Source organism: Bos mutus, chromosome 21, assembly GCF_027580195.1.
Source record: "Bos mutus isolate GX-2022 chromosome 21, NWIPB_WYAK_1.1, whole genome shotgun sequence".
Classification (NCBI taxonomy): Eukaryota; Metazoa; Chordata; class Mammalia; order Artiodactyla; family Bovidae; genus Bos; species Bos mutus.
In genome coordinates, this window is record NC_091637.1 from 20,450,258 (window position 1) to 20,468,474 (window position 18,217).

An 18,217-nucleotide genomic window follows, 5' to 3' on the forward strand; every position below is an offset into this window, starting at 1 on the left:
GCCCACTGCCAGCCATCCCTGCCCGCTGACAGAGCACATACTTGAGTTCCATGCACTTTTATTTTTTTGGCCACACTGGCACATGGGACCTTAGTTCTCTGACCAGGGATCGAACCTGCATTGAAAACACAAGAGTCTTAACCACTGGACAACAATGAAATCCCTCCACAAGCTTTTATTAGAGGATCAGAAGTAGTCTTGCTAGCAGGTTCGGGTGATGCTTGTAGCTGGTGAGGCTGCTTGCTGTGTCCTTCCCAATGCCAGGAACCCACAGGGTGAATTAGGACAAGCCGTCCCCATTCCCAGCTGTCTTAGTAGTACAGGAAAAAGTGTCCTGCTGCGTGCGCCCGGAGGCTGTGCTGGGAGCGCAGGGCTGTGAACATGCTCCCTGACTCAGAACAGAGGACATCAAAGGGCAGCCGGGAGGAGAGGCCAGGCGTTTGCATCCCAGCCCCACCAGCCAGTCTGTCCTGCTCCTTGTGCGGCAATGGGTAGCGTGTGCTTGAGGCAGGCCCTCATTTTCCGTCCTGGCTGGGTTTGATAAGCCCATATTCCACAGCTTTCCCCAGACAAGCTGTGGCCGCCCTGGTGACCGGGGTCTCCTCGTCCTTGGCTAGCACCGACAGGATCTCCAGCACCTCGCTCTCCATCAGGGTGCTGGCGATCTCCCTCGAGGCCTCCACCATGTTCAGCACCACCACAGCACCCCGGTGCTGCAACTCCTGGCTGGGGCTCAGAAGCAGAGCCTGCAGGATCTCCAGCCAGTGTGTGGTCTGCCAGAAACAGGGCAGTGTGACCACGGAGCAGTAGGGAACCCCGGCAGCGAACACTACCCACACACCCTGGGGCTGCCTTTCACCAACCAACCACCAGCAGGCTGGGGGTTCCTGGCCCACCTCCCCCGGCTCCACCAAGAAGAGGCACTGACCACTTGGGGGATGCGGCTGCAGAGCGAGGGCCGCATGGAGGTGAGCATAGCCAGGCCCCCGGCGGCCGCCCGCCGCAGCAGCTCGTCATCCTCACCGCTGTACAGCACCAGCAGCTTCAGCCGGTCGTTTCCCGTGGCTTCAAAGAGATCCTGCACCTGTGGCCAGAAGCGGGGAGGGACCAAGTCAGATGGGGCAGAGCCCAGCCGGGCCAGATACTCCTGCATGCCTGCCTGGTGTGACCGCCTGGACCAGCCCTCACCTCCTTGCTCATGGCCAAGTTACACATGCACTCCGTGGCCGCCCGGCGGAGCATCTCGTGCTCCTCAAACATGTAGCCCTCGATCATGGGCACGGCCTTCTCCTTCAGGATCTTCTGCCTGCGGGGCCAAGGGCGGAAGCGTCGGCATCACCAGAGCGTTTGCATCCGTCACTCCCAGCCCCGCTTCCCCATACAACAAGACTCGGGCCAAGGATCTCCCTAGGCAATATGCAGAGACTGCCCTGTGCAGGTTTGAAGCCACCGGGCAGTGGTTTCCAGTCTTCTAACCTGGCCGAGGAGACAGCACGCGGGACCTTGGAAAAATGCTCTTAACTAGGAGTTAGGAGACCTGGGGGTGATGATGGCGATGCTAACATCTAACGTTTGAGCACTCACCCTGACCCAGCACTTGGACGATCTTACTTAATCCTCACCGCAGGGACTTCCCTGGCAGTCCAGTGGCTAAGACTCCATGCTCCCAATGCAGGAGGTCCAGGCTCCATCCCTGGTCAGGGAACTAGATCTCCTATGCCATAACTTAAGATCCTGCATGCTGCAACTACGACCTGGCGCAGCCAAATAATAAATATTTAAAAAGAAATCCTCACCACAGTCCTATGGTAAAGGTGCTCGTGTGATTATCACCACTATTTTGCAGAAGAGGAGACTGAGACTGAATAGTCTCACCATTAGTGACGTGGCTAATACGTATTGCTTGGACACACTGCTGGGAGTCAGGCATCTAGGTAGTCAATGCTTTTACCTGTATTTTCTCATTTAATCCTCCCCACTGCTACTCCATGAGATAGGTATATAACCATTCCATTTCACAGAGGGGGAAACTAAGGCACAGGGGGATTAAGTTACTTGAGAGGTTACACACTAACAACCAGTAAAGCCAGGATTTGAACCCAGCTGGTCTGACACCAGGGCCTGCACTCTTACGGCCTAGGTCCTTGCCCTCTCGCAGAACACTGTACAAGTCATGCCTCTCGGCCTGTCTGGAAAATAAGTAGCTGAGGAGTACTCTCCAAACTAAAGTGCTGGACTTCCCTGGTGGTCCAGTGGATAAGAATCTGCCTGCCATGCTGGGGACATGGGTTTGATCCCTGGTCCGGGAAGATCCCACATGCTGAGAAGCAACTATAAGCCCACGTGCCACAACTACTGAAGCCTGTGCCAGGGCCCCTAGGGCCTGTGCTCTGCTACAAGAGAAGCTAACACAAAGAGAGGCCTGTGCACCGAAATGAGGAGTGGCCCCACTGACCGCAACTACAGAAAGCCAGTGTGCAGCAACTAGGCCCAGTACAGCCAAAAACAAAGTAAGTAAATGAATAACAATAACAAAAAAAAAAACTGTAAATGGTCTAAACCACGGTGCCCTGCCCAGGTCCCGCATCCCCGTGGACCTCACCGGAGCCTCTCGCTGATCCCCGCCAGGTTTGTTAGAGCCATGAGCGCCTCGAAGTTCTGCAGGCCGGAGCAGTTGAGGTGCAACAGGGAGATGAGGGGCCGGACCACCTCGTAGATCTGCATATGCACCCATGCATCAGGGCTACCTGCCCCGGCTCTCCCGACCCCACCGGCCCTGCAAATGGGAGTCCAGTCCCCGAGAGGTCGCCCACACCCCCCCCAAGGCCCCGCGGAGGAGCCACAGCCCGACTCAAAGGCTAGGAGGGCCCACTGAGGGGGTGGAGGACAGGCCGGGGCTGGGGCAGGAAGACACGCACCCGCTCGCCCGGAAAGGTCATCTCTGGGTTGGAGGTGATGGTGAGCTTGGCGAGAGCCTGGGCTGCTTTCGTCTGCCCCACGTCGGTGCCTTCCAGAGCCAGTGGGAGCAGAGCCTGTGGGACGGGCCCATCAGCACCCAGGGTGCAGCCAGGACCGTGAGGCCCGAGGCCCTGACTGTGCCGCCCTCGCCTCTCCCGTCTCTCTCCCGGGGCTTGACCACACGCCCACTCACACCCTCTCACTTCCTAGGCCTCCCAGCAAGCTACCCAGACGCTTCTGGAAACACTTATTAAGGGCTAGACATGGACTGTGCCAGGCACGGGGCCATGAAGGTCAATGACACAGGAGCCCTCAGAGCCTTGTAGGCACAAAGTCCAGGGCCCTTCAGCATCACTCACGTGTCAGGAAGACATTCCTGCTGGCTGCTAATGACACTTCTCTGTCCCCATCCAACACCGAGCTCTGCTGTGGCAGCCACTGAGTCATGTTTTACGGCCCATCCTGAAGGAGTCTGAGCCAGCTTACCTTGCCCCCTCCCTGAGCAACCACAGTGCCACGGTCCTCGACCTCTTCCACCAAAGCCAGGAAGACCCTGCGGGGAGAGTGCCGGGCTGGGCGGGCGGGCCGCGGCTCTGGCGGGCAGACCTTCCACTCCCGGGAGCAGCAAAGGCGGACTGCCAGGTGGGTGGCCCCTCTGGCTCCAGGAGCCCACTGCACCAGCGAAGGCTCCCTCTGTAGTTTCATCGGCAGCGGGGAGGCTGACGGGCAGGGGGCAGGCTCACCTGGAGAGCAGCTCCCTGCAGGAACTGGTCAGCACAGGGCTCTCGGTCTTCACCATGCACGTCATGGCCGACACCACACCGGCCGCCAGCAGCTTCTTCACCCGAGCCCGCACGAAACTCGGCTTGTCCTGGGGAAGGAGGCAGCTGATCAGAGGGACCTCAGCCGATCAGGCAGGGGAAAGGGGGAACCCTTCTCACGACACATGTTGATGGGCATGACAACAAAGGGAAAGAGGACTTCCCTGGCGGTCTGGTGGTTAAGAAGCCACCTGCCGATGCAAGGGACACAGGTTCAATCCCTGGTCTGGGAAGATCCCACATGCTGCAGGAAACTAAGCCCGTGCGCCGCAACTACCGAGCCTGAGCTCTGGAGCCGGTGCTCTGCAATAAGAGAAGCCACCGCAGCGAGAAGCCTGCACACGGCAACTCGAGAGTAGCCCCTGCTCACCGCAGCTAGAGAAAAGCCCGGGCAGCGACAAAGACCCAGTGCTGCCAAACATAAATACATAAATTAAGTTAAAAAAAGATTAAAAGAGAAAGAAACCTGCTTAAACAGAAGTGCATCTGCTGTGGATGCCTCAGGTCAACGGGCCCCCATACCGCTGGGGCCCCCTCACCTTGGGGTGCTGCTCGGGCACGTGCTGCTTGGCATACTTGGCCAGCTCCACCATCTTGGGGTCCGGCTCCTCGTAGTCATAGCTGTTGGTGCAATTCACCAGCGCCGAGGCCACCGCGAAGAGCACCGACCTCTCCTCGGACTGCCGGGGGGGGCGGGGGGCAGACGGGCCGTCAGCGGCCAGCCCAGGGGCAGAGCAGGACCGGGGTCAGCGCTGCCCAGGCTCCCAGTTCTACCCTCGGCTGGGCCCCCTGGGCACCAGGATGAATCCGGGCACCTCCCCGGCCCCAGGGTGGCCCTGACTTTGGGAGCTCATGCACTTGACCTCCCCGACTCCTCCTAAGAGAGCTCCCTTGCTGAACCACTGGTGCAGGTCAGAAGACCCAGGCCACACAGGGCAGTCACTCGGGCTACCAGCCCCCTGTCACAAACGCCGCTGGCCACACCTGCCAAGAAAGCCCTTTGGGCTCTAATCCTAGTCAGCATCCCTGGACGACTGCAGGAACCCAGGGGCTACCTTGCTGAGCTGGAACAGAGCCTTCAGAGCAGCTGCATCCTCCACAAACTCTTCCTTCACATCAGCATCGAAGGTGAGGTAGGCCAGGCCCTCCACTGCCCAGCGCCGCGTGCCCACGTCCATCTGGTCATTGCACAGCCACCTGGGGGCATGCAGGGCACTGATGACTACCAGAACGGGCAGGGGGGTGGCGGGGGGAGTGGTAGGAGGGGCACCCCAGGACCCAGGGAGGAAAAGCCAGTGGTTGGGGCATCCCCACCACATGTGGAAGCAGTTCACATGGAGGGTCTGCCTGGGGAGGACAGGGCAGTGAGGATTCCCCTCTTCTCTTGAGGTCTGGCCAGGAGGCACGGAGCCACGGCCATGCTAAATCACTCACTTTCGACACTGCTTGGCCAGCTTGAGAGTGGAGCCTTCGGCAAACTGCTTCATGCTAAAGTCAGTCCCTCCGGCCGAGCCGAGCTTACAGAGCCCCTGCAAGAGAGGTTGAGAACCAGCTGTTGGCCAAGGGACGGAGGCAGGGCAGGGCTCCCCCCAGCACTCTGCCAGGCTCCCTGGAGGCCAGGCACACCCCCACCAGGCTACCAGCTGGACTGTGCTGTGCTGTCGCTTCAGTCGTGTCTGACCCTCTGCGACCCTATGGACTGCAACCTGCCAGGCTCCTCTGTCCATGGGACTCTCCAAGCAAGAATACTGGAGTTGGTTGCCACGCCCTCCTCCAGGGGATCCTCCCAGCCCAGGGACTGAACCCACGTATCTTATGTCTCCTGCACTGGCAGGCGGATTCTTCACCACTAGTGCCACCTGGGAAGCCACAGAACCAGCTGCTAGGGTGGCCACGTGAGAGCATCTGGGAGAGACTGACATGCTGACCACATGCTGGCCCGGGCCCCACCCCCGCCTTGCTCTATTCCTTCCCACCTCACACCAAGGAAGCTCTTGACGGGCAGAGCTAAGATATGTGTGGGGAGAAGACAGGTGCCTCAGCCAAGGCCAGGACCCCCATGGGAGGGAGAAACCCAGGACGAGGTGCCCCAAAGAGGAGGACCGGCTTCCTCCAGGGGCAGGGCTGCAACAGGCACACAGGGGTCAGGTGTTCCCTAGACCACCAGCTCTGGGGGCTGCCTGGAAGCCCAGCCTGTTCACACAGACCCCGGACCTGCCTGGCCTAGAGTGTCCTCCAAACTCCTCCTAGAGCCGCTCCCACCGCCCACAGTGGGCAGCCCAGGCTGCCCTGCATTCTTAGAGGTCCTCTCTGTCCAAGCCTCACCTCCTCCTCCTCCCCAGGAGAAGCCAGGGCCCTGCTCTGGCCTTGACAAGGCCCTGAAAGTGAAAATTGCTCAGTTGTGTCCAACTCTGCAACTCCATGGACTGTAGCCCACCAGGCTCCTCTGTCCATGGGATTCTCCAAGCAAGAATACTGGAGTGGGTTGCCATTCCCTTCTCCATGGGACTTTCTCAACCCAGGGGTGGAACCCAGATCTCCCACATTGCAGGCAGATTTTTTTACTGTCGTGAGTGATCAGGGAGGCCCTTTGACAAGGCCCTGCACATCCCCCATTTTCGCCAAGCATGTGCTGAGGCTGTACTGTGAGACACGGGCCAGCCAGGGCCCCCTGCCTGGCTGCCTGCTGGCTCAGCCCAGGCCTGCCCGTCTCACCACCAGTGCCCGGATGCGGATGCTGTCCTTCTCGCTGCGCTTGTACAGATCTTTCAGCAGTGAGACGCCGTTGGCTGTGATGAATGAGGCCCGCTTGGCCTTGCCGGCTGCGTGGATCAGGGTCTCCACGGCCACCAGCTGCTCCTCCTCCTGCTCCGAGGCGCACAGGGCGATCACACTCTCCATGACGCCATTCAGCTCCAGGGCCCGGTTGCCGGCGTCACATGGGCCCTGCAGGAGGCAGGACACTGTCTGGATGGCCCGAAGCTTCCCGGCCAGCCCGTGGCCCTCAAACCAGCTCCTGCGGGGCACAGGGTGGCAGCTGTTGCATCACAGCCAGCACAAAGAGACTGCCCTTCCCTCCGCCTCCTCCACTGGCCAGGCATCTGCAGGATGTGGGCAACAACAGCAAGAAAAGCTGCCAGCGGGAAGACCAGGACACCACCCCTCTGGACGGCAGCCACCGGGGTTCTTCATCCAGGCTTTCATTTGAGCCCCATCCCCACCCCCAATGACCTGCCATCTAACGCAGGTGGCTGTCACCCACGCCACCCTGTCTCCTTCCCTGTGGTCACTGAGGTCCGAACTTGGGCCACTCGCTCCATAACTTGTCACCATCAGTCTGCTCCTAGCTGTCAGCCCTTAAGGGTGAGGACTGTGAAGCAGCACCGGTGTGTCAGGATGGACACACAGCGTGTGCTCAGTGCACGCCACGTGCTAGAGGACACCAGCTGCACTAGACAGCTTGAGAGCTTGTGTGTGTTCAGTCGTGTCCAACTCTCTGTGACCCCATGGACCTAGCCCGCCAGGCTCCTCTGTGCATGGGATTCTCCAGACAAGAATACTGGAGTGGGCTGCCATTCCCTATTCCAGGAGATCTGCCTGACCCAGGGATTGAACCTGTGTCTCTTTCATCTCTTGCACTGGCCGGCAGATTCTTTAGCAATGAGCCAGCTGCACTGGAGGAGAACTGACATAAGAAAGAATATCCTTGGGGACTTCTCTGGCGGTCCAGTAATTAAGACTGTGCTTCCACAGCAAGGGGAATGGGTTTGAGCCCTGGTCGGTGAATAGATCTGATACGCTACTGCTACTGCTGCTAACTTGCTTCAGTCGTGTCGGACTCTGCGTGAGTGCTAAGAGTGCGACCCCAGAGACGGCAGCCCCCCAGGCTCCCCCATCCCTGGGATTCTCCAGGCAAGAACACTGGAGTGGGTTGCCATTTCCTTCTCCAATGCATGAAAGTGAAAAGTGAAAGTGAAGTCGCTCAGTCGTGTCCGACTCTTCACGACCCCATGGACTGCAGTCTACCAGGGTCCTCCATCCATGGGATTTTCCAGGCAAGAGTACTGGACTTGGGTGCCATTGCCTTCTCCATCTGATACGCTAAGCAGTGTATAAATAAATAAGAAAGAACATCCCTACAGAGGGACTCTGAAACAACAAGTGACCCTTGGGACCGCTCTGACTCTCACAAGTCCTCCCCAAGGCCGTTTCTCTGATGGGAAACCTTTCACTGCTGTTTCTCCCCAAAGAGTCAGCGCTCTCGAGGGAGCCCTGGCTACAGGAGGGCTCCCTTACTTGATGTAGTTTTCACAGAGTCGGTGGAAATTCTCCCTCTCGGCATCACACTTCAGGTCATCGAAAAGCTTGCTGAGCAGAATGGAGGCACTCATGCGGCTGTTTGCCGTCACTGTGAGCTCCCCAGGAGGGTCCTGCACAGAGCCCCCCACCTCCAGGATCTTCTTCAGACCTGAAAAGACACCCTATTCAGACAGCAGAACACGAGTTCCAATCCCAATGGGCAAAGGGAAGAGGTCTCGGCTCGCACGAGCTCACAGGGTACAGGCAGGCTCACAGAATCGGGCTGGCAGACCCGCTGTCTGCGGGAGGGCAGGTCTGGGGTCAGCAAAGGACCTCAGAACTTAAGGCCTGTGGGCTGGCCCTGCCTGTGGAGCTGGATGCTCTGGAGCTGGGAGGTTCCTCACAGCTGCAAAACTGCAGGGAAAATAACCTCATGCCTCATAGGATCATTGGGATAACAAGCAAAGATGAGCCCCCAACAGGCATGCTCACACTGGGACTCTGCCAACCTTTCCTTATACTTCTTTAGGGAAAGGAGAAGTGTGAACTTCTATATTAAACTGTAAGAATTTTCCCCCCGTGTACAGAAGTAACACACACGCAATGAAAAGAACTTGACACAGAAAGCTGGCCCAGCCTCCCTGTTAACTTGCTCACGGGCCTGCTCAACGTGTGGGCGGGTACACACGCACACGGCTGAAGCGTCCAGCACGGGGCACATGTGGCTTCGGCGCAGACACACGTGCTGGGTGCAGTCGTTCCTGGGGTCGCGCAGGCCCAGCCATCCGAGCAGCATGCCACACATATGCTTGGTCTATTTATTTACCTACCTATAAGCATATGGCCAATAACTGTGAGTTGCTCAGTCGTGTCCAACTCTTAAGGACCAAGGACTGTAGCCCACTAGGCTCCTCTGTGCATGAGATTCTCCAGGCAAGAATACTGGAGTGGGTTGCCATTCCCTTCTCCAGGGGATCTTCCCAACCCAGAGACTGAACCATGTCTCCTGCATCGGCAAGAGGATTCTTTACCATCTGAGCCACCAGGGAAGCCCTATCTATCTGTATTTCTATTTATTTACTTATGTATATGCTGTGCCACGTGGGATCCACATGGGATCATTGTTGCCCAACCACGGATTAAACCCAGGCCCTCGGCAGTAAAAGTGCAGAGTCCTAACCATGGGACTGCCAGGGAAGTACCTTTCTCTTTTTCAAACTCTGTCACCTACCTTGGTCGATAACCCAGAGGGTAAGGCTGTTGTTGGGGTCCTTGGGAGACTTCCGGGGCACCACTTTAATCAGGAGGGTCAGGGCATTGTCTCGGCCTTGGCCCGAGACCCCCACCTCCGTCAGGAGCTCCAGGAGGTTACTGATGAGGACCTTCAGCTCCCGGGCGGGATCTGGCAACAGGAAGACATTCACTGGCTCTGCAGTGGCCCAGCCCCGTCTGACTCTGAACTTCCCTGGTAGGGCGAGGGGACCTGCAGCTGGGTGCTGGTTTCTAGCCTACCCCAGAGGTGCCCCAGGTCCTTAGAACCTAGAGTGAGATACCGTCAACAAGCCTTTCTCCCGAACAAACTGCAGGTGCAGCCAGCTTGGCTGCTCCCCCCAAAGACATCAATACCCACAGGACACAGACCGGCTTCCACTGACTCACCCACGATGATGGCGCCTTCTTTGCCGCGGAAGCCCTTCTTGACACCTTCCTTGAGGGCATCGAACATAACCTGCAGCAGGTGGCAGGCAGCCAGGGACACGGCCTGGTTTTCCACGCCCAGCATGGAGACCACCCGCCGGGTTCCCAGCACGCTCAGGGTGGCCACTGTCTGGTGGGGGAGAGAGGTGGACAGAGCTTCCAGTTGGCAAAGGGCAGCTTCAGTGATTCCTAACTGGGGGTCGCAGAGGGTGGTCAGAGGGGAGAAAACGTGAGTGGAAAGAGCAGCTCCCCGAGAAGGCACAGTGGGTCTGCCTGAGGGTGAGACCTGGGTGACACCCGGATTCTCTTGTTGGGAGGGCTTCCTAAAGAAAACACTCCAGGGACCTCCCTGGCGGTCCAGTGGTTGAGACTCCGAGTATCCACTGCAAGGGGTATTGGTTCAATCCCTGATCGGGAAACTAAGATCCCAAAGGGATCCCAGGAAGGCTGCAGGAGGTGGGCAGAATTCACGTGCTTTTACCAGTTTTAGTTCTGGGAGACCCAGAAACAGAGCCCGATCTTGGCCTGACTAGTTTTCACAGAATGTTTCACATTTCCACCCCTGATCTAGAACTGTGGGCTCCTCTAAAATTTACTGAGGGTCAAGTCCTTGTTCCCCGAGTCCAGCTGGTGCAGGCAAGAGCCAGAGCAGGGACTTGCTGACACCAGCCTGGGACAGGGCTGTGCTGGCTGAACCATGTGTGTGGGACACCCACAGTCTCCACGAAGAACCATCTCAGGGTCCTGCCCTGCATATCCGGTCACTGACTCGATGGTGAAGACGCTGTGGGTCACATGACCCACCACGTCACACACTGTGAGGACCCCTGTCCAAGCAAAATGCCAGCCTGGTGGCGAGGGAAGGACAGGTGCCCTGTTCTTTGCAAGCAGCGTGCTTTTACCACACGGACAAGGAGGGCATCAGTGACCAGGCACCTCTGAGAAGAGCCGAGGGCGACACTTGTGAGCCTTCTGATGCACATGTTCAGGGTGTCCCCGGGCTGCTTACACTCTTTCTTGGCCTCACTTTGTCCCAAATCATGTTGGTCTTTTTGTCATTTTAATGTTGTCTCTCTTGTTATGTGTCTCCTTATACTTTGCCTTGTAAGTTGAGAGCTATGGGACTTCCCTGGGGGTCCAGTGGTTAAGACTCTGTGGTTCCAATGCAGGGGGCACAGCTTCAATCCCTGGTCAGGGAACTAAGAGCCCACGTGAGTGGATGGACAGACAGACTGTCAGAGACAGTAGCTAGACCCTCCGCCACACCCACCCGTGACTGGTGCTCAGAGCAAATGCCGACTAGGGTACGCAGGGCTGCCAGCATCAGATCGGGCTCTCCCATGTCCAGCAGGCGCTGCAAGAGCTGAACCCCGTTGCTCCGGAAGATCTTCTCGGCTCCAGCATCCTCCCGGGCCAGCACCACGAGGTTCTGAGATGCCTGCGTCAAAGGAAGCACATCATGACACAAACACGGCACGGAGAGAAAAGACCACCTGAACCTCACTGCTGCCCCTGAGCTCGGGGGCCTTGGCCATGAACTTCACCACTCTGAACATCAGCTTCCCCCTCTGGAGGCAGAGGGAAGAGCTCGCTCTGGGAGTTGATGGTTAGCATAAATGGAGTCTTAAGTCCCTGGCAAAGCCTGAAAGGCAGAGTCTGTGACTCAGACGCCTCTGTGCACCTGGCTCTTGGTATGAGACCTGAGCACCAGTAGGTGCTCCAGGGACACCGGCTCCCTCTCCGTGGCCCACACTGAGGCCCCAGGCCCTCTGCGCCCCCACTCAGGCTCTGGGAGCCCAGCGGCACCACCTAAGGAGTGACGTGCCAGCAGACCAGGCCAGCAGGGGCTCCTGGCCATCACACACACACAGGGAGGGCTGGGCAGCACTAGGGGAGTTCCGCCCCACTCGCCCAGATCTCTACCTTTTGCTTTTTCTCGGTGCCCTTTTCTTGTGGGTCCAATAGTATCTGAAACATCTGCTCCACTTTGGCATCCGTTGAGGACATGTATCTCACCTACGACAAACCAGCAAAGCATGGGAGCAAATGCCTCTTGGGCCCAGATAACTCATTTCCTCTTTGTTCTCTCCAGCTCCTCCCCAGGCCTGGCTCCTGACTCCAGAGGGCACAGTATGGATGTCTGGGCCCAGGTCTCGCACCCAGCTACCTTGGGCAGGAAGAGACTCGCCTGGCAGCCTCTCCCAAATTTCCCTGGGCTATTTCCTTCTCTGAGCTGTTTCCTCCTTGGGCAGCAGGGAGTGGTGCCGATGCTGAAGGCAGTGCCATTCAGAAGGGTGGCGTCCTGTTAGCCACAAGAAAACCCACTCCCAGGGGGCCATGCATTGTGTGGCAGTCCGGGTGCACAGCCCATGGCACTGAATCGGCATTTATACCTCCTGCAAGGGAGCCAGCAAGTCATGATGAAGTTGCTGATACTCTGTTTAGGTCAAGGACTCTCTTTTTGATGGATTTTTAAAATAACCTGATGACCAACCTCATCCTAGGCCTTTTCCTTCCCCGGGGTTCTGGGCGTGGATAGCGCACATGCCTAACCCGTGTGTCCCACTGCCCCTCCTGCATCCATGGCAGACACCACCGATCCGTCCCCTCCTAGGCCCAGGCAACCTGCTTCCTAATCCTTCTCAACACAGAGCTCCAGGCAGCCCCTGCAGATCAAACAGAGCTGACGCTGAGAGGAAAATAATTTGCTTCCCCAGGTCTCAATCTTTTGATAAGGTGTCTGCCGTCATATTACTTGCTTCCACTGGGTCAGCATATTAACACCTAATTGTCAGGCTAATTCCAACTTGAAAATAGTTAATGATGCTCTTTAGATTCTCTTCTCAATTTTTAAATATGTGAATCATACAAACATCGTCTCTTTATTTTAAAAAATGAACAGGTGAAGCAAAATCTCTTTTGAAAAGCCCCTGCAAGCCCGTTCCTCTCCCTAGCAGTCACACTGTTATCACTGTGATGTCTCTCTTTTAAAAGATTTTCCTTTGTAATGACATACCCAAGTGTACCCATGGAAAAAAACATGGTATTATTTTGGGTGCACATACGGGGGATTGTTTTAACATAGATGATGTCACACTGTCCGCTTTCCACGTCCTTGCATGACCACCTGCCTATTCTCAATAACTACACGTAGGTATCTGTAATAAGGATGTGACTCAATCTGTTTAGCCGTTCCCCTATTGCTGGGCATTTTGGCAAGTTCCAATTTTTCATTACGACGAACGAGGCTGAAACAAACATACACACACCTGCTTGCATACATGGACGAAGCTTCTCTAGGGAAGACAGCAAAAAGAAAACATACTGAATCACAGTATATGCTCAAATTTGACAGATGTACTAAAGGACTCCCAAAGGAGCTGGAAGCAGTCATGAAAAAGCCCACGATCCCCCCAACCTCACCCTATAACTGTCTGTCTCCCTCGTTCTAGCAATGTGTACGAACTTTAAAATGTCTGCCACATGGGGCTTCCCCAGTGGCGAGTGGTTAAGAATCTGCCTTCCAATGCAGGGGACATGGATTTGATCCCTAGTCAGGGGACTATGATCTCACATGCAGAGTGGCAATTAAGCCCACGTACAACTACTGAGCCCGCCCACTCTGGAGTCCACGCACCAATAGAGAGAAGCCCATACAATGCATCAAAGATCCTGCGTGCGGCAACTAAAACCCAAAGCAGCCAAAAATAAACATACATTTTTTTTTTAACGTTAAAAAATGTTTGCCAAACAGATCACTGAAAAGAATAGCACCTTGCTGTTCTTTCAATGTGCTTTTTCGCAACCACTGACAAGGTTGTGCATCCTTCTATAAGGTCATTTGCCATCAGTAGCCCCTCTTCAGAGATATGTGATTATACCTTTGCTCCAGATCCACTTTACAGTGCCCCTCTACCACTGGTCAATGCCTTGCTCTCCCAGTTACTCACATACCTTCTCCTGAATCTGGCCCGCGATGTTCCGCAGGGCCTCCTGGAAAACTTTGTTCTTGGGCTCCAGGCTCACACATCTCTGCAGATCAAGGACGGCCTGGTCGAGGCGGCCCAGTTTCTCTAGGGCTTGGCTCCTTCGGTAAAGTGCTTTGATGTCCCCGCCGTCCTTTTCGATGGCTGAGCACAAACAGGAGCTCTGTCAGCACCCGAGAGGCCACCATCTCCAGCAAGAGCAGTAGGGAAAGATCTCGAGGGCTAGAGGAAGGTGGGGGTACGGATGTGGGGCTCAGTATTTCAGCCTCAGAAAAGGTCAGAGTAGCTGCAGAAAAGGAGATGCCCAGGGAAGTGGAAGAGAAAAAAGGAGGCAGATGTGTTTTAGGGGTGAAAAGAAAAGGAAAAAGTGAGGGTTGCCCACCCCAGAAGCCCCACGGCTCCACCCAAGTGCCCTCATTCCCCTACCTTTGGTTGCCTCTGTTTCTGCTTTCTCGTAATCTTCCTGAAACAGAAAGAACAGGGCTTGAGTTGCTGGTCATCTCCTTTTTCGGGCAAAACTGGGCAACAGGGTTGTTCTCGAGTCACCTAAAGGCCCAAAGGCCATGTGACAAGTGTGGGGGCCCGAGCACCGGCGGGGTGGGCAAAAGAGGCCCGGGCAGGCGAGGGGAAGAGCAGCCGGCTCCCTCACCAGCTTGAGGTGGCAGGCCGCCCGGTTCCGATGCAGAATGGCCTGGTCCTGGGGCGTTGCGCCCAGACCCAGGGCTTGCGTGTAGGCCGTCAAGGCACCTTCGTAGTCCCCGCATTTGAACAGCTCGTTGCCATCCTTCCGCAGCTGTTCCACTGAGCTAGCCTGTGGAGGGAACGCGTGGAAACGTCGCAGGTGGGCTCAGGGTGAGTCGCGGAGCTACTGGGAGAGGACGCTGAGGGTCGTGGGCGAGTCCCATGGAGGGCCAAACTGAGAGGGAGGAGGCGGCCCGGCAATCGCCCGAGCAGGTGAGAAGTGGAGATAGCCCAGGGGGATGGGTAAATGGGTACGCACCCCGGGGCCGACCGACTGGGGCTCGGGGTTCCCTGGACCACTCACAGTCATCGCGCCACAGACGTCCCGGGCGCGCGCAGGCGCAGTCTCTGAAGTAGGGTGGGTGGAGGCTCGGGAATCCGCCGCCGGCTGCCCCGCCCCAGTCTTGCGTCAGAGGCCGGGGGCGGGGAACGGGCGGGGCCAAGGAGAGGGCGCGCCAGGCGCGGGGCGGTGCTCGGCCCCGGTCCGCAGACGCAAAGAAGCCCCGGGCGCGCTTAGTCTGTTCCCGCCGAGACCTGCAGGGGGCGCGCGGTGGAGGACCTAGAGGGACGCCGGTCGCTGCTGGGGCTCAGGTCTCGGCATTGGCCCCGGCCCCGGCCCCGAACGCGGCAGAAATGCACAAGGTCTGCAGTCATCAGGGCCACGAGCAGCAGGCTGTAAAGGCTCAGCGCTAGGAGCGGGCCCGGACCCCTGTGAGAGATAGGAGGGTATCAGGATGCAGGCCCCAGTCGTTCTCGCCGCTTCATGTGCGTTACAGAGCCCCCGAGAGTCTGGAGAAAGCTACCCAGAAAAGTGCAGAACGTGTAAATACAAATTCAGGGAGCTCACAGGTACCCTGAAGTCATTCACGGACAGATTCAGGATTGAAAACCCCGACGATAATACATGTTTGATCAAACCCCGTCTGCAGGGAGATCCAACCAGTCAATCGTGAAGGAAATCAGTCCTGAATATTCACTGGACGGACTGATCACTGGACGGACTGATGCTGAAGCTGAAACTCCCAATACTTTGGCCACCTGATGCGAAGAACTGACTCATTGGAAAAGACCCTCATGCTGGGAAAGATTGAAGGCAGGATAAGAAGGGGACAATAGAGGATGAAATGGTTGGATGGCATCGATGGACATGAGTTTGAGCAAGCTCGCCTGGCGTGCTGCAGTCCATGCGGTCGCAAAGAGTCGGACACGAATGAGCGACTGAACTGATAATACATGATTGCTCCAGATACTCCTTTCAGTATTGACACCCGTCCAACCCCACCTACCACACAACGCCTACAGTGACTCCCTGTTACCGATTCTCACAGCCCCCTGAACTTTTCCTTCACAGATTGTTTTGTAATCATGTATTTAGGTGATTTTATGTTTGAGATCTGTAAACTACAAGCCTCCCACCCCAGAAATTAGGAACAGAGTCCAAGATACTGGAACACCCTGTCAGCGTTCCAGGGCTCTGGGGTTGGCGTTCTCACCTGAAGATGGGAGGAGGCCGAAGGGCAGACAGATTGACCTGGTTCAAGGCCTCAAATTCAGCCAGAGTGCAGCAGAAGCCCCCTGCAGCCTGCGTGTGGCAGCAGTAGGCTTCCTCCGGAGTGTCAGAGAGCCGAGGGCAGAAGAAACCCGGGTAGCGATGGCCGTCAGCATCCCAGGTGGTCTGGCACAGGTGGGGGTGGTGGGCCAAAGCTGAAGGGACGGGCGAGGGGGGCTGGAGACAGGTAGGAGTGATCTACCCACATCCCACTCATCCCTTTTGGAGAGTAAAAGGGGCCAACTATTATCAGAAAGGCAGGCTTTCTCTCTCCTCACCAGCTCCCCAGAGTAGCCTATACCTGCTAAAACAGTAAGTACCGGAGGGGGTGGTGGGCAGAGGAGAGCGCTGTACCTGAGAGGGAGGCCGGCTGAGCAGGCATCATCCAGCTGAAGAACAGCAGTAGCCCCGCTGACAAGCCTGTCAGCAGAGAGCCTGACCGCCTCTGGAAGCCCATGAGAGGTCACCTCCACTTCCACCTCGGCCCTGGTCCTAGAAACCCTAACAGCTCTATTTTTAAGCCACAGATGCAGACAGTAAGGAAATAAAAATTAAAGCACCATTAACACAAACCTGAAGCTTCTCTGTCACAGACCTCTAGCGAGAGATGAAAGTGACTTGAGTTTCTATCTTCTGTTGAAAAACATGGGGATTGTGGCTCCATGCTGCCTAAGGTTCTCTGAGCTGAAGGGGAAAAGGCTCAGACGGCTGGAGGGCCGAATGAGGAATGAGCCAAGTCAAGCCACTAGCCTAGAGCCAGATATGTTTCTCTCCACCCACTCTTAACTTTCAGGCTGCCATGGAAGCTATGGGGATTCAGCTTGTTCCATTTCAGGCCCCAGAGACCTTGTTTCCAGCGTTTGGGGCTTCCCTCTCTAACTTCTGCATCGTGGCAACCACCAAGACTAGCTGAAAAGCAAGCGCGAGCGCTCTCATTAACTTGTCCCCTGAGTCCTCATGGGCCCCAGCTACCAGCCAAAGTACAAAAGCTGCTAATCAACTGGAGTAAACTTAGCAATCAGCCAACTCCACTTCACAGGGACAGTTCTTCCAGGGTCTTCCGGTCTCAGCAAACCTCATACTTCATAGATACTGTCTGCTGAGACAGGGGATTTCTCCAAAAGACCAGAGGCCACCAGTCCACAGTGCGGTGTTGTTGTAGCGTCTACTGAGGCCTGACAACGTCATGCTCTCAGAACAACAGTGACAGCGCTCATAAGCCCAGGGCCCACAGCAGTGCCTGGGGACTGAAGTAGGAACCCTCGCGGCACAAGAAAGACATGCAGATTTTGTTCCTGGCACCTGAGAGCAAAGAAAACAGTTCCTGCAGAAACAGCACTGCGGCCTGGGAGTCTATCTGAAACCATCACCGAGGCTCCACTGTAAGCTCCAATTTCCAGGTCAGACCCCAGCAGCAGAAAAGGTGATGGCACCCCACTCCAGCACTCTTGCCTGGAAAATCCCATGGATAGAGGGGCCTGGTAGGCTGCGGTCCATGGGGTGGCTAAGAGTCGGACACGACTGAGCGACTTCACTTTCACTTTTCACTTTCATGCCTTGGAGAAGGAAATAGCAACCCACTCCAGTGTTCTTGCCTGGAGAATCCCAGGGATGGGGGAGCCTGGTGGGCTGTCTATGGGGTCGCACAGAGTCGGACACGACTGAAGCGACTTAGCAGCAGCAGCAGCAGACCCCAGGGGTCTTCTGGGTCCTAGTGTGAGGCTGCTTTGCCCATAGCAACCAGGCCATTCTTGCAGGGAGAACGATTTTTAGAGCACTTTGAGAATGTTCAGAGCATTGGCAGCTTGAAAATTGTCTTTTCATGGCGGGAGAGGGTCCTCCCCAGAGAAGTTGTCTCTCGCCCAGAGGCTAAGTGATTTGCTCTCCCACCAAGTTAGGACAGTCCTCTGCGCCTTCCTGCTCCGGACACAGTGAGGCCACTGTCTTCTTGTCTGTTTTCCTCCTTCGCCTAGGCTGCGGGCTCCCAGAGAGCCAGGCCATATTCTTCATGCACCCTCCGCAAAGCACACTTAACTAGCAGCTGCGAAGCTGTGGGCAGCAGCTTCCTACACCCAAGGCCCACCCATCAGACCCGGAAGAACCCGTCGGACCAGACTCCACCACCTCCCGGACCTCCGCGGCGCCAGGGGGCGCTGTGGACGCTG

At 56.6% G+C, this 18,217-nt stretch overlaps 1 protein-coding gene across 5 annotated transcripts; it reads right to left on the bottom strand.

The window, feature by feature from the left end:
- Positions 1-155: 155 nt before the first annotated feature.
- UNC45A (unc-45 myosin chaperone A) lies at positions 156-14,943 on the bottom strand. Of its 5 annotated transcripts, none has more exons than XM_070358310.1 (20): positions 14,808-14,943; positions 14,412-14,573; positions 14,189-14,225; positions 13,731-13,906; positions 11,700-11,792; positions 11,047-11,214; positions 9,738-9,906; positions 9,310-9,480; positions 8,076-8,247; positions 6,495-6,795; positions 5,214-5,308; positions 4,835-4,976; positions 4,319-4,459; positions 3,702-3,829; positions 3,445-3,511; positions 2,919-3,032; positions 2,603-2,718; positions 1,189-1,306; positions 1,024-1,084; positions 156-773 (listed from the first exon to the last, which is right to left on the bottom strand). In XM_070358310.1, the coding sequence occupies exons 1-20, from the start codon at positions 14,811-14,813 to the stop codon at positions 409-411; spliced, it is 2,802 nt and encodes a 933-aa protein (XP_070214411.1). In that variant the 5' UTR covers positions 14,814-14,943; the 3' UTR covers positions 156-408. The 5 variants fall into 5 exon arrangements, with proteins under 5 accessions (XP_070214411.1, XP_070214410.1, XP_005895227.2 ...); XM_070358309.1 differs by having other exon boundaries at positions 14,763-14,859; XM_005895165.3 differs by having other exon boundaries at positions 929-1,084; positions 14,763-14,858.
- Positions 14,944-18,217: the final 3,274 nt, after the last annotated feature.

Bases quoted from the DNA above. Each gene is read 5' to 3' on its own strand.
- UNC45A (XM_070358309.1), bottom strand. From the start codon at position 14,813: ATGACTGTGAGTGGTCCAGGGAACCCCGAGCCCCAGTCGGTCGGCCCC. The intron at 11,215-11,699 runs GTAGAGATCTGG...CCTTTGACGCAG, and splicing joins GCACCGAGAAAAAGCAAAAG to GCATCTCAGAACCTCGTGGT. The intron at 1,085-1,188 runs GTGAGGGCTGGT...TTCTGGCCACAG, and splicing joins ACTTGGCCATGAGCAAGGAG to GTGCAGGATCTCTTTGAAGC.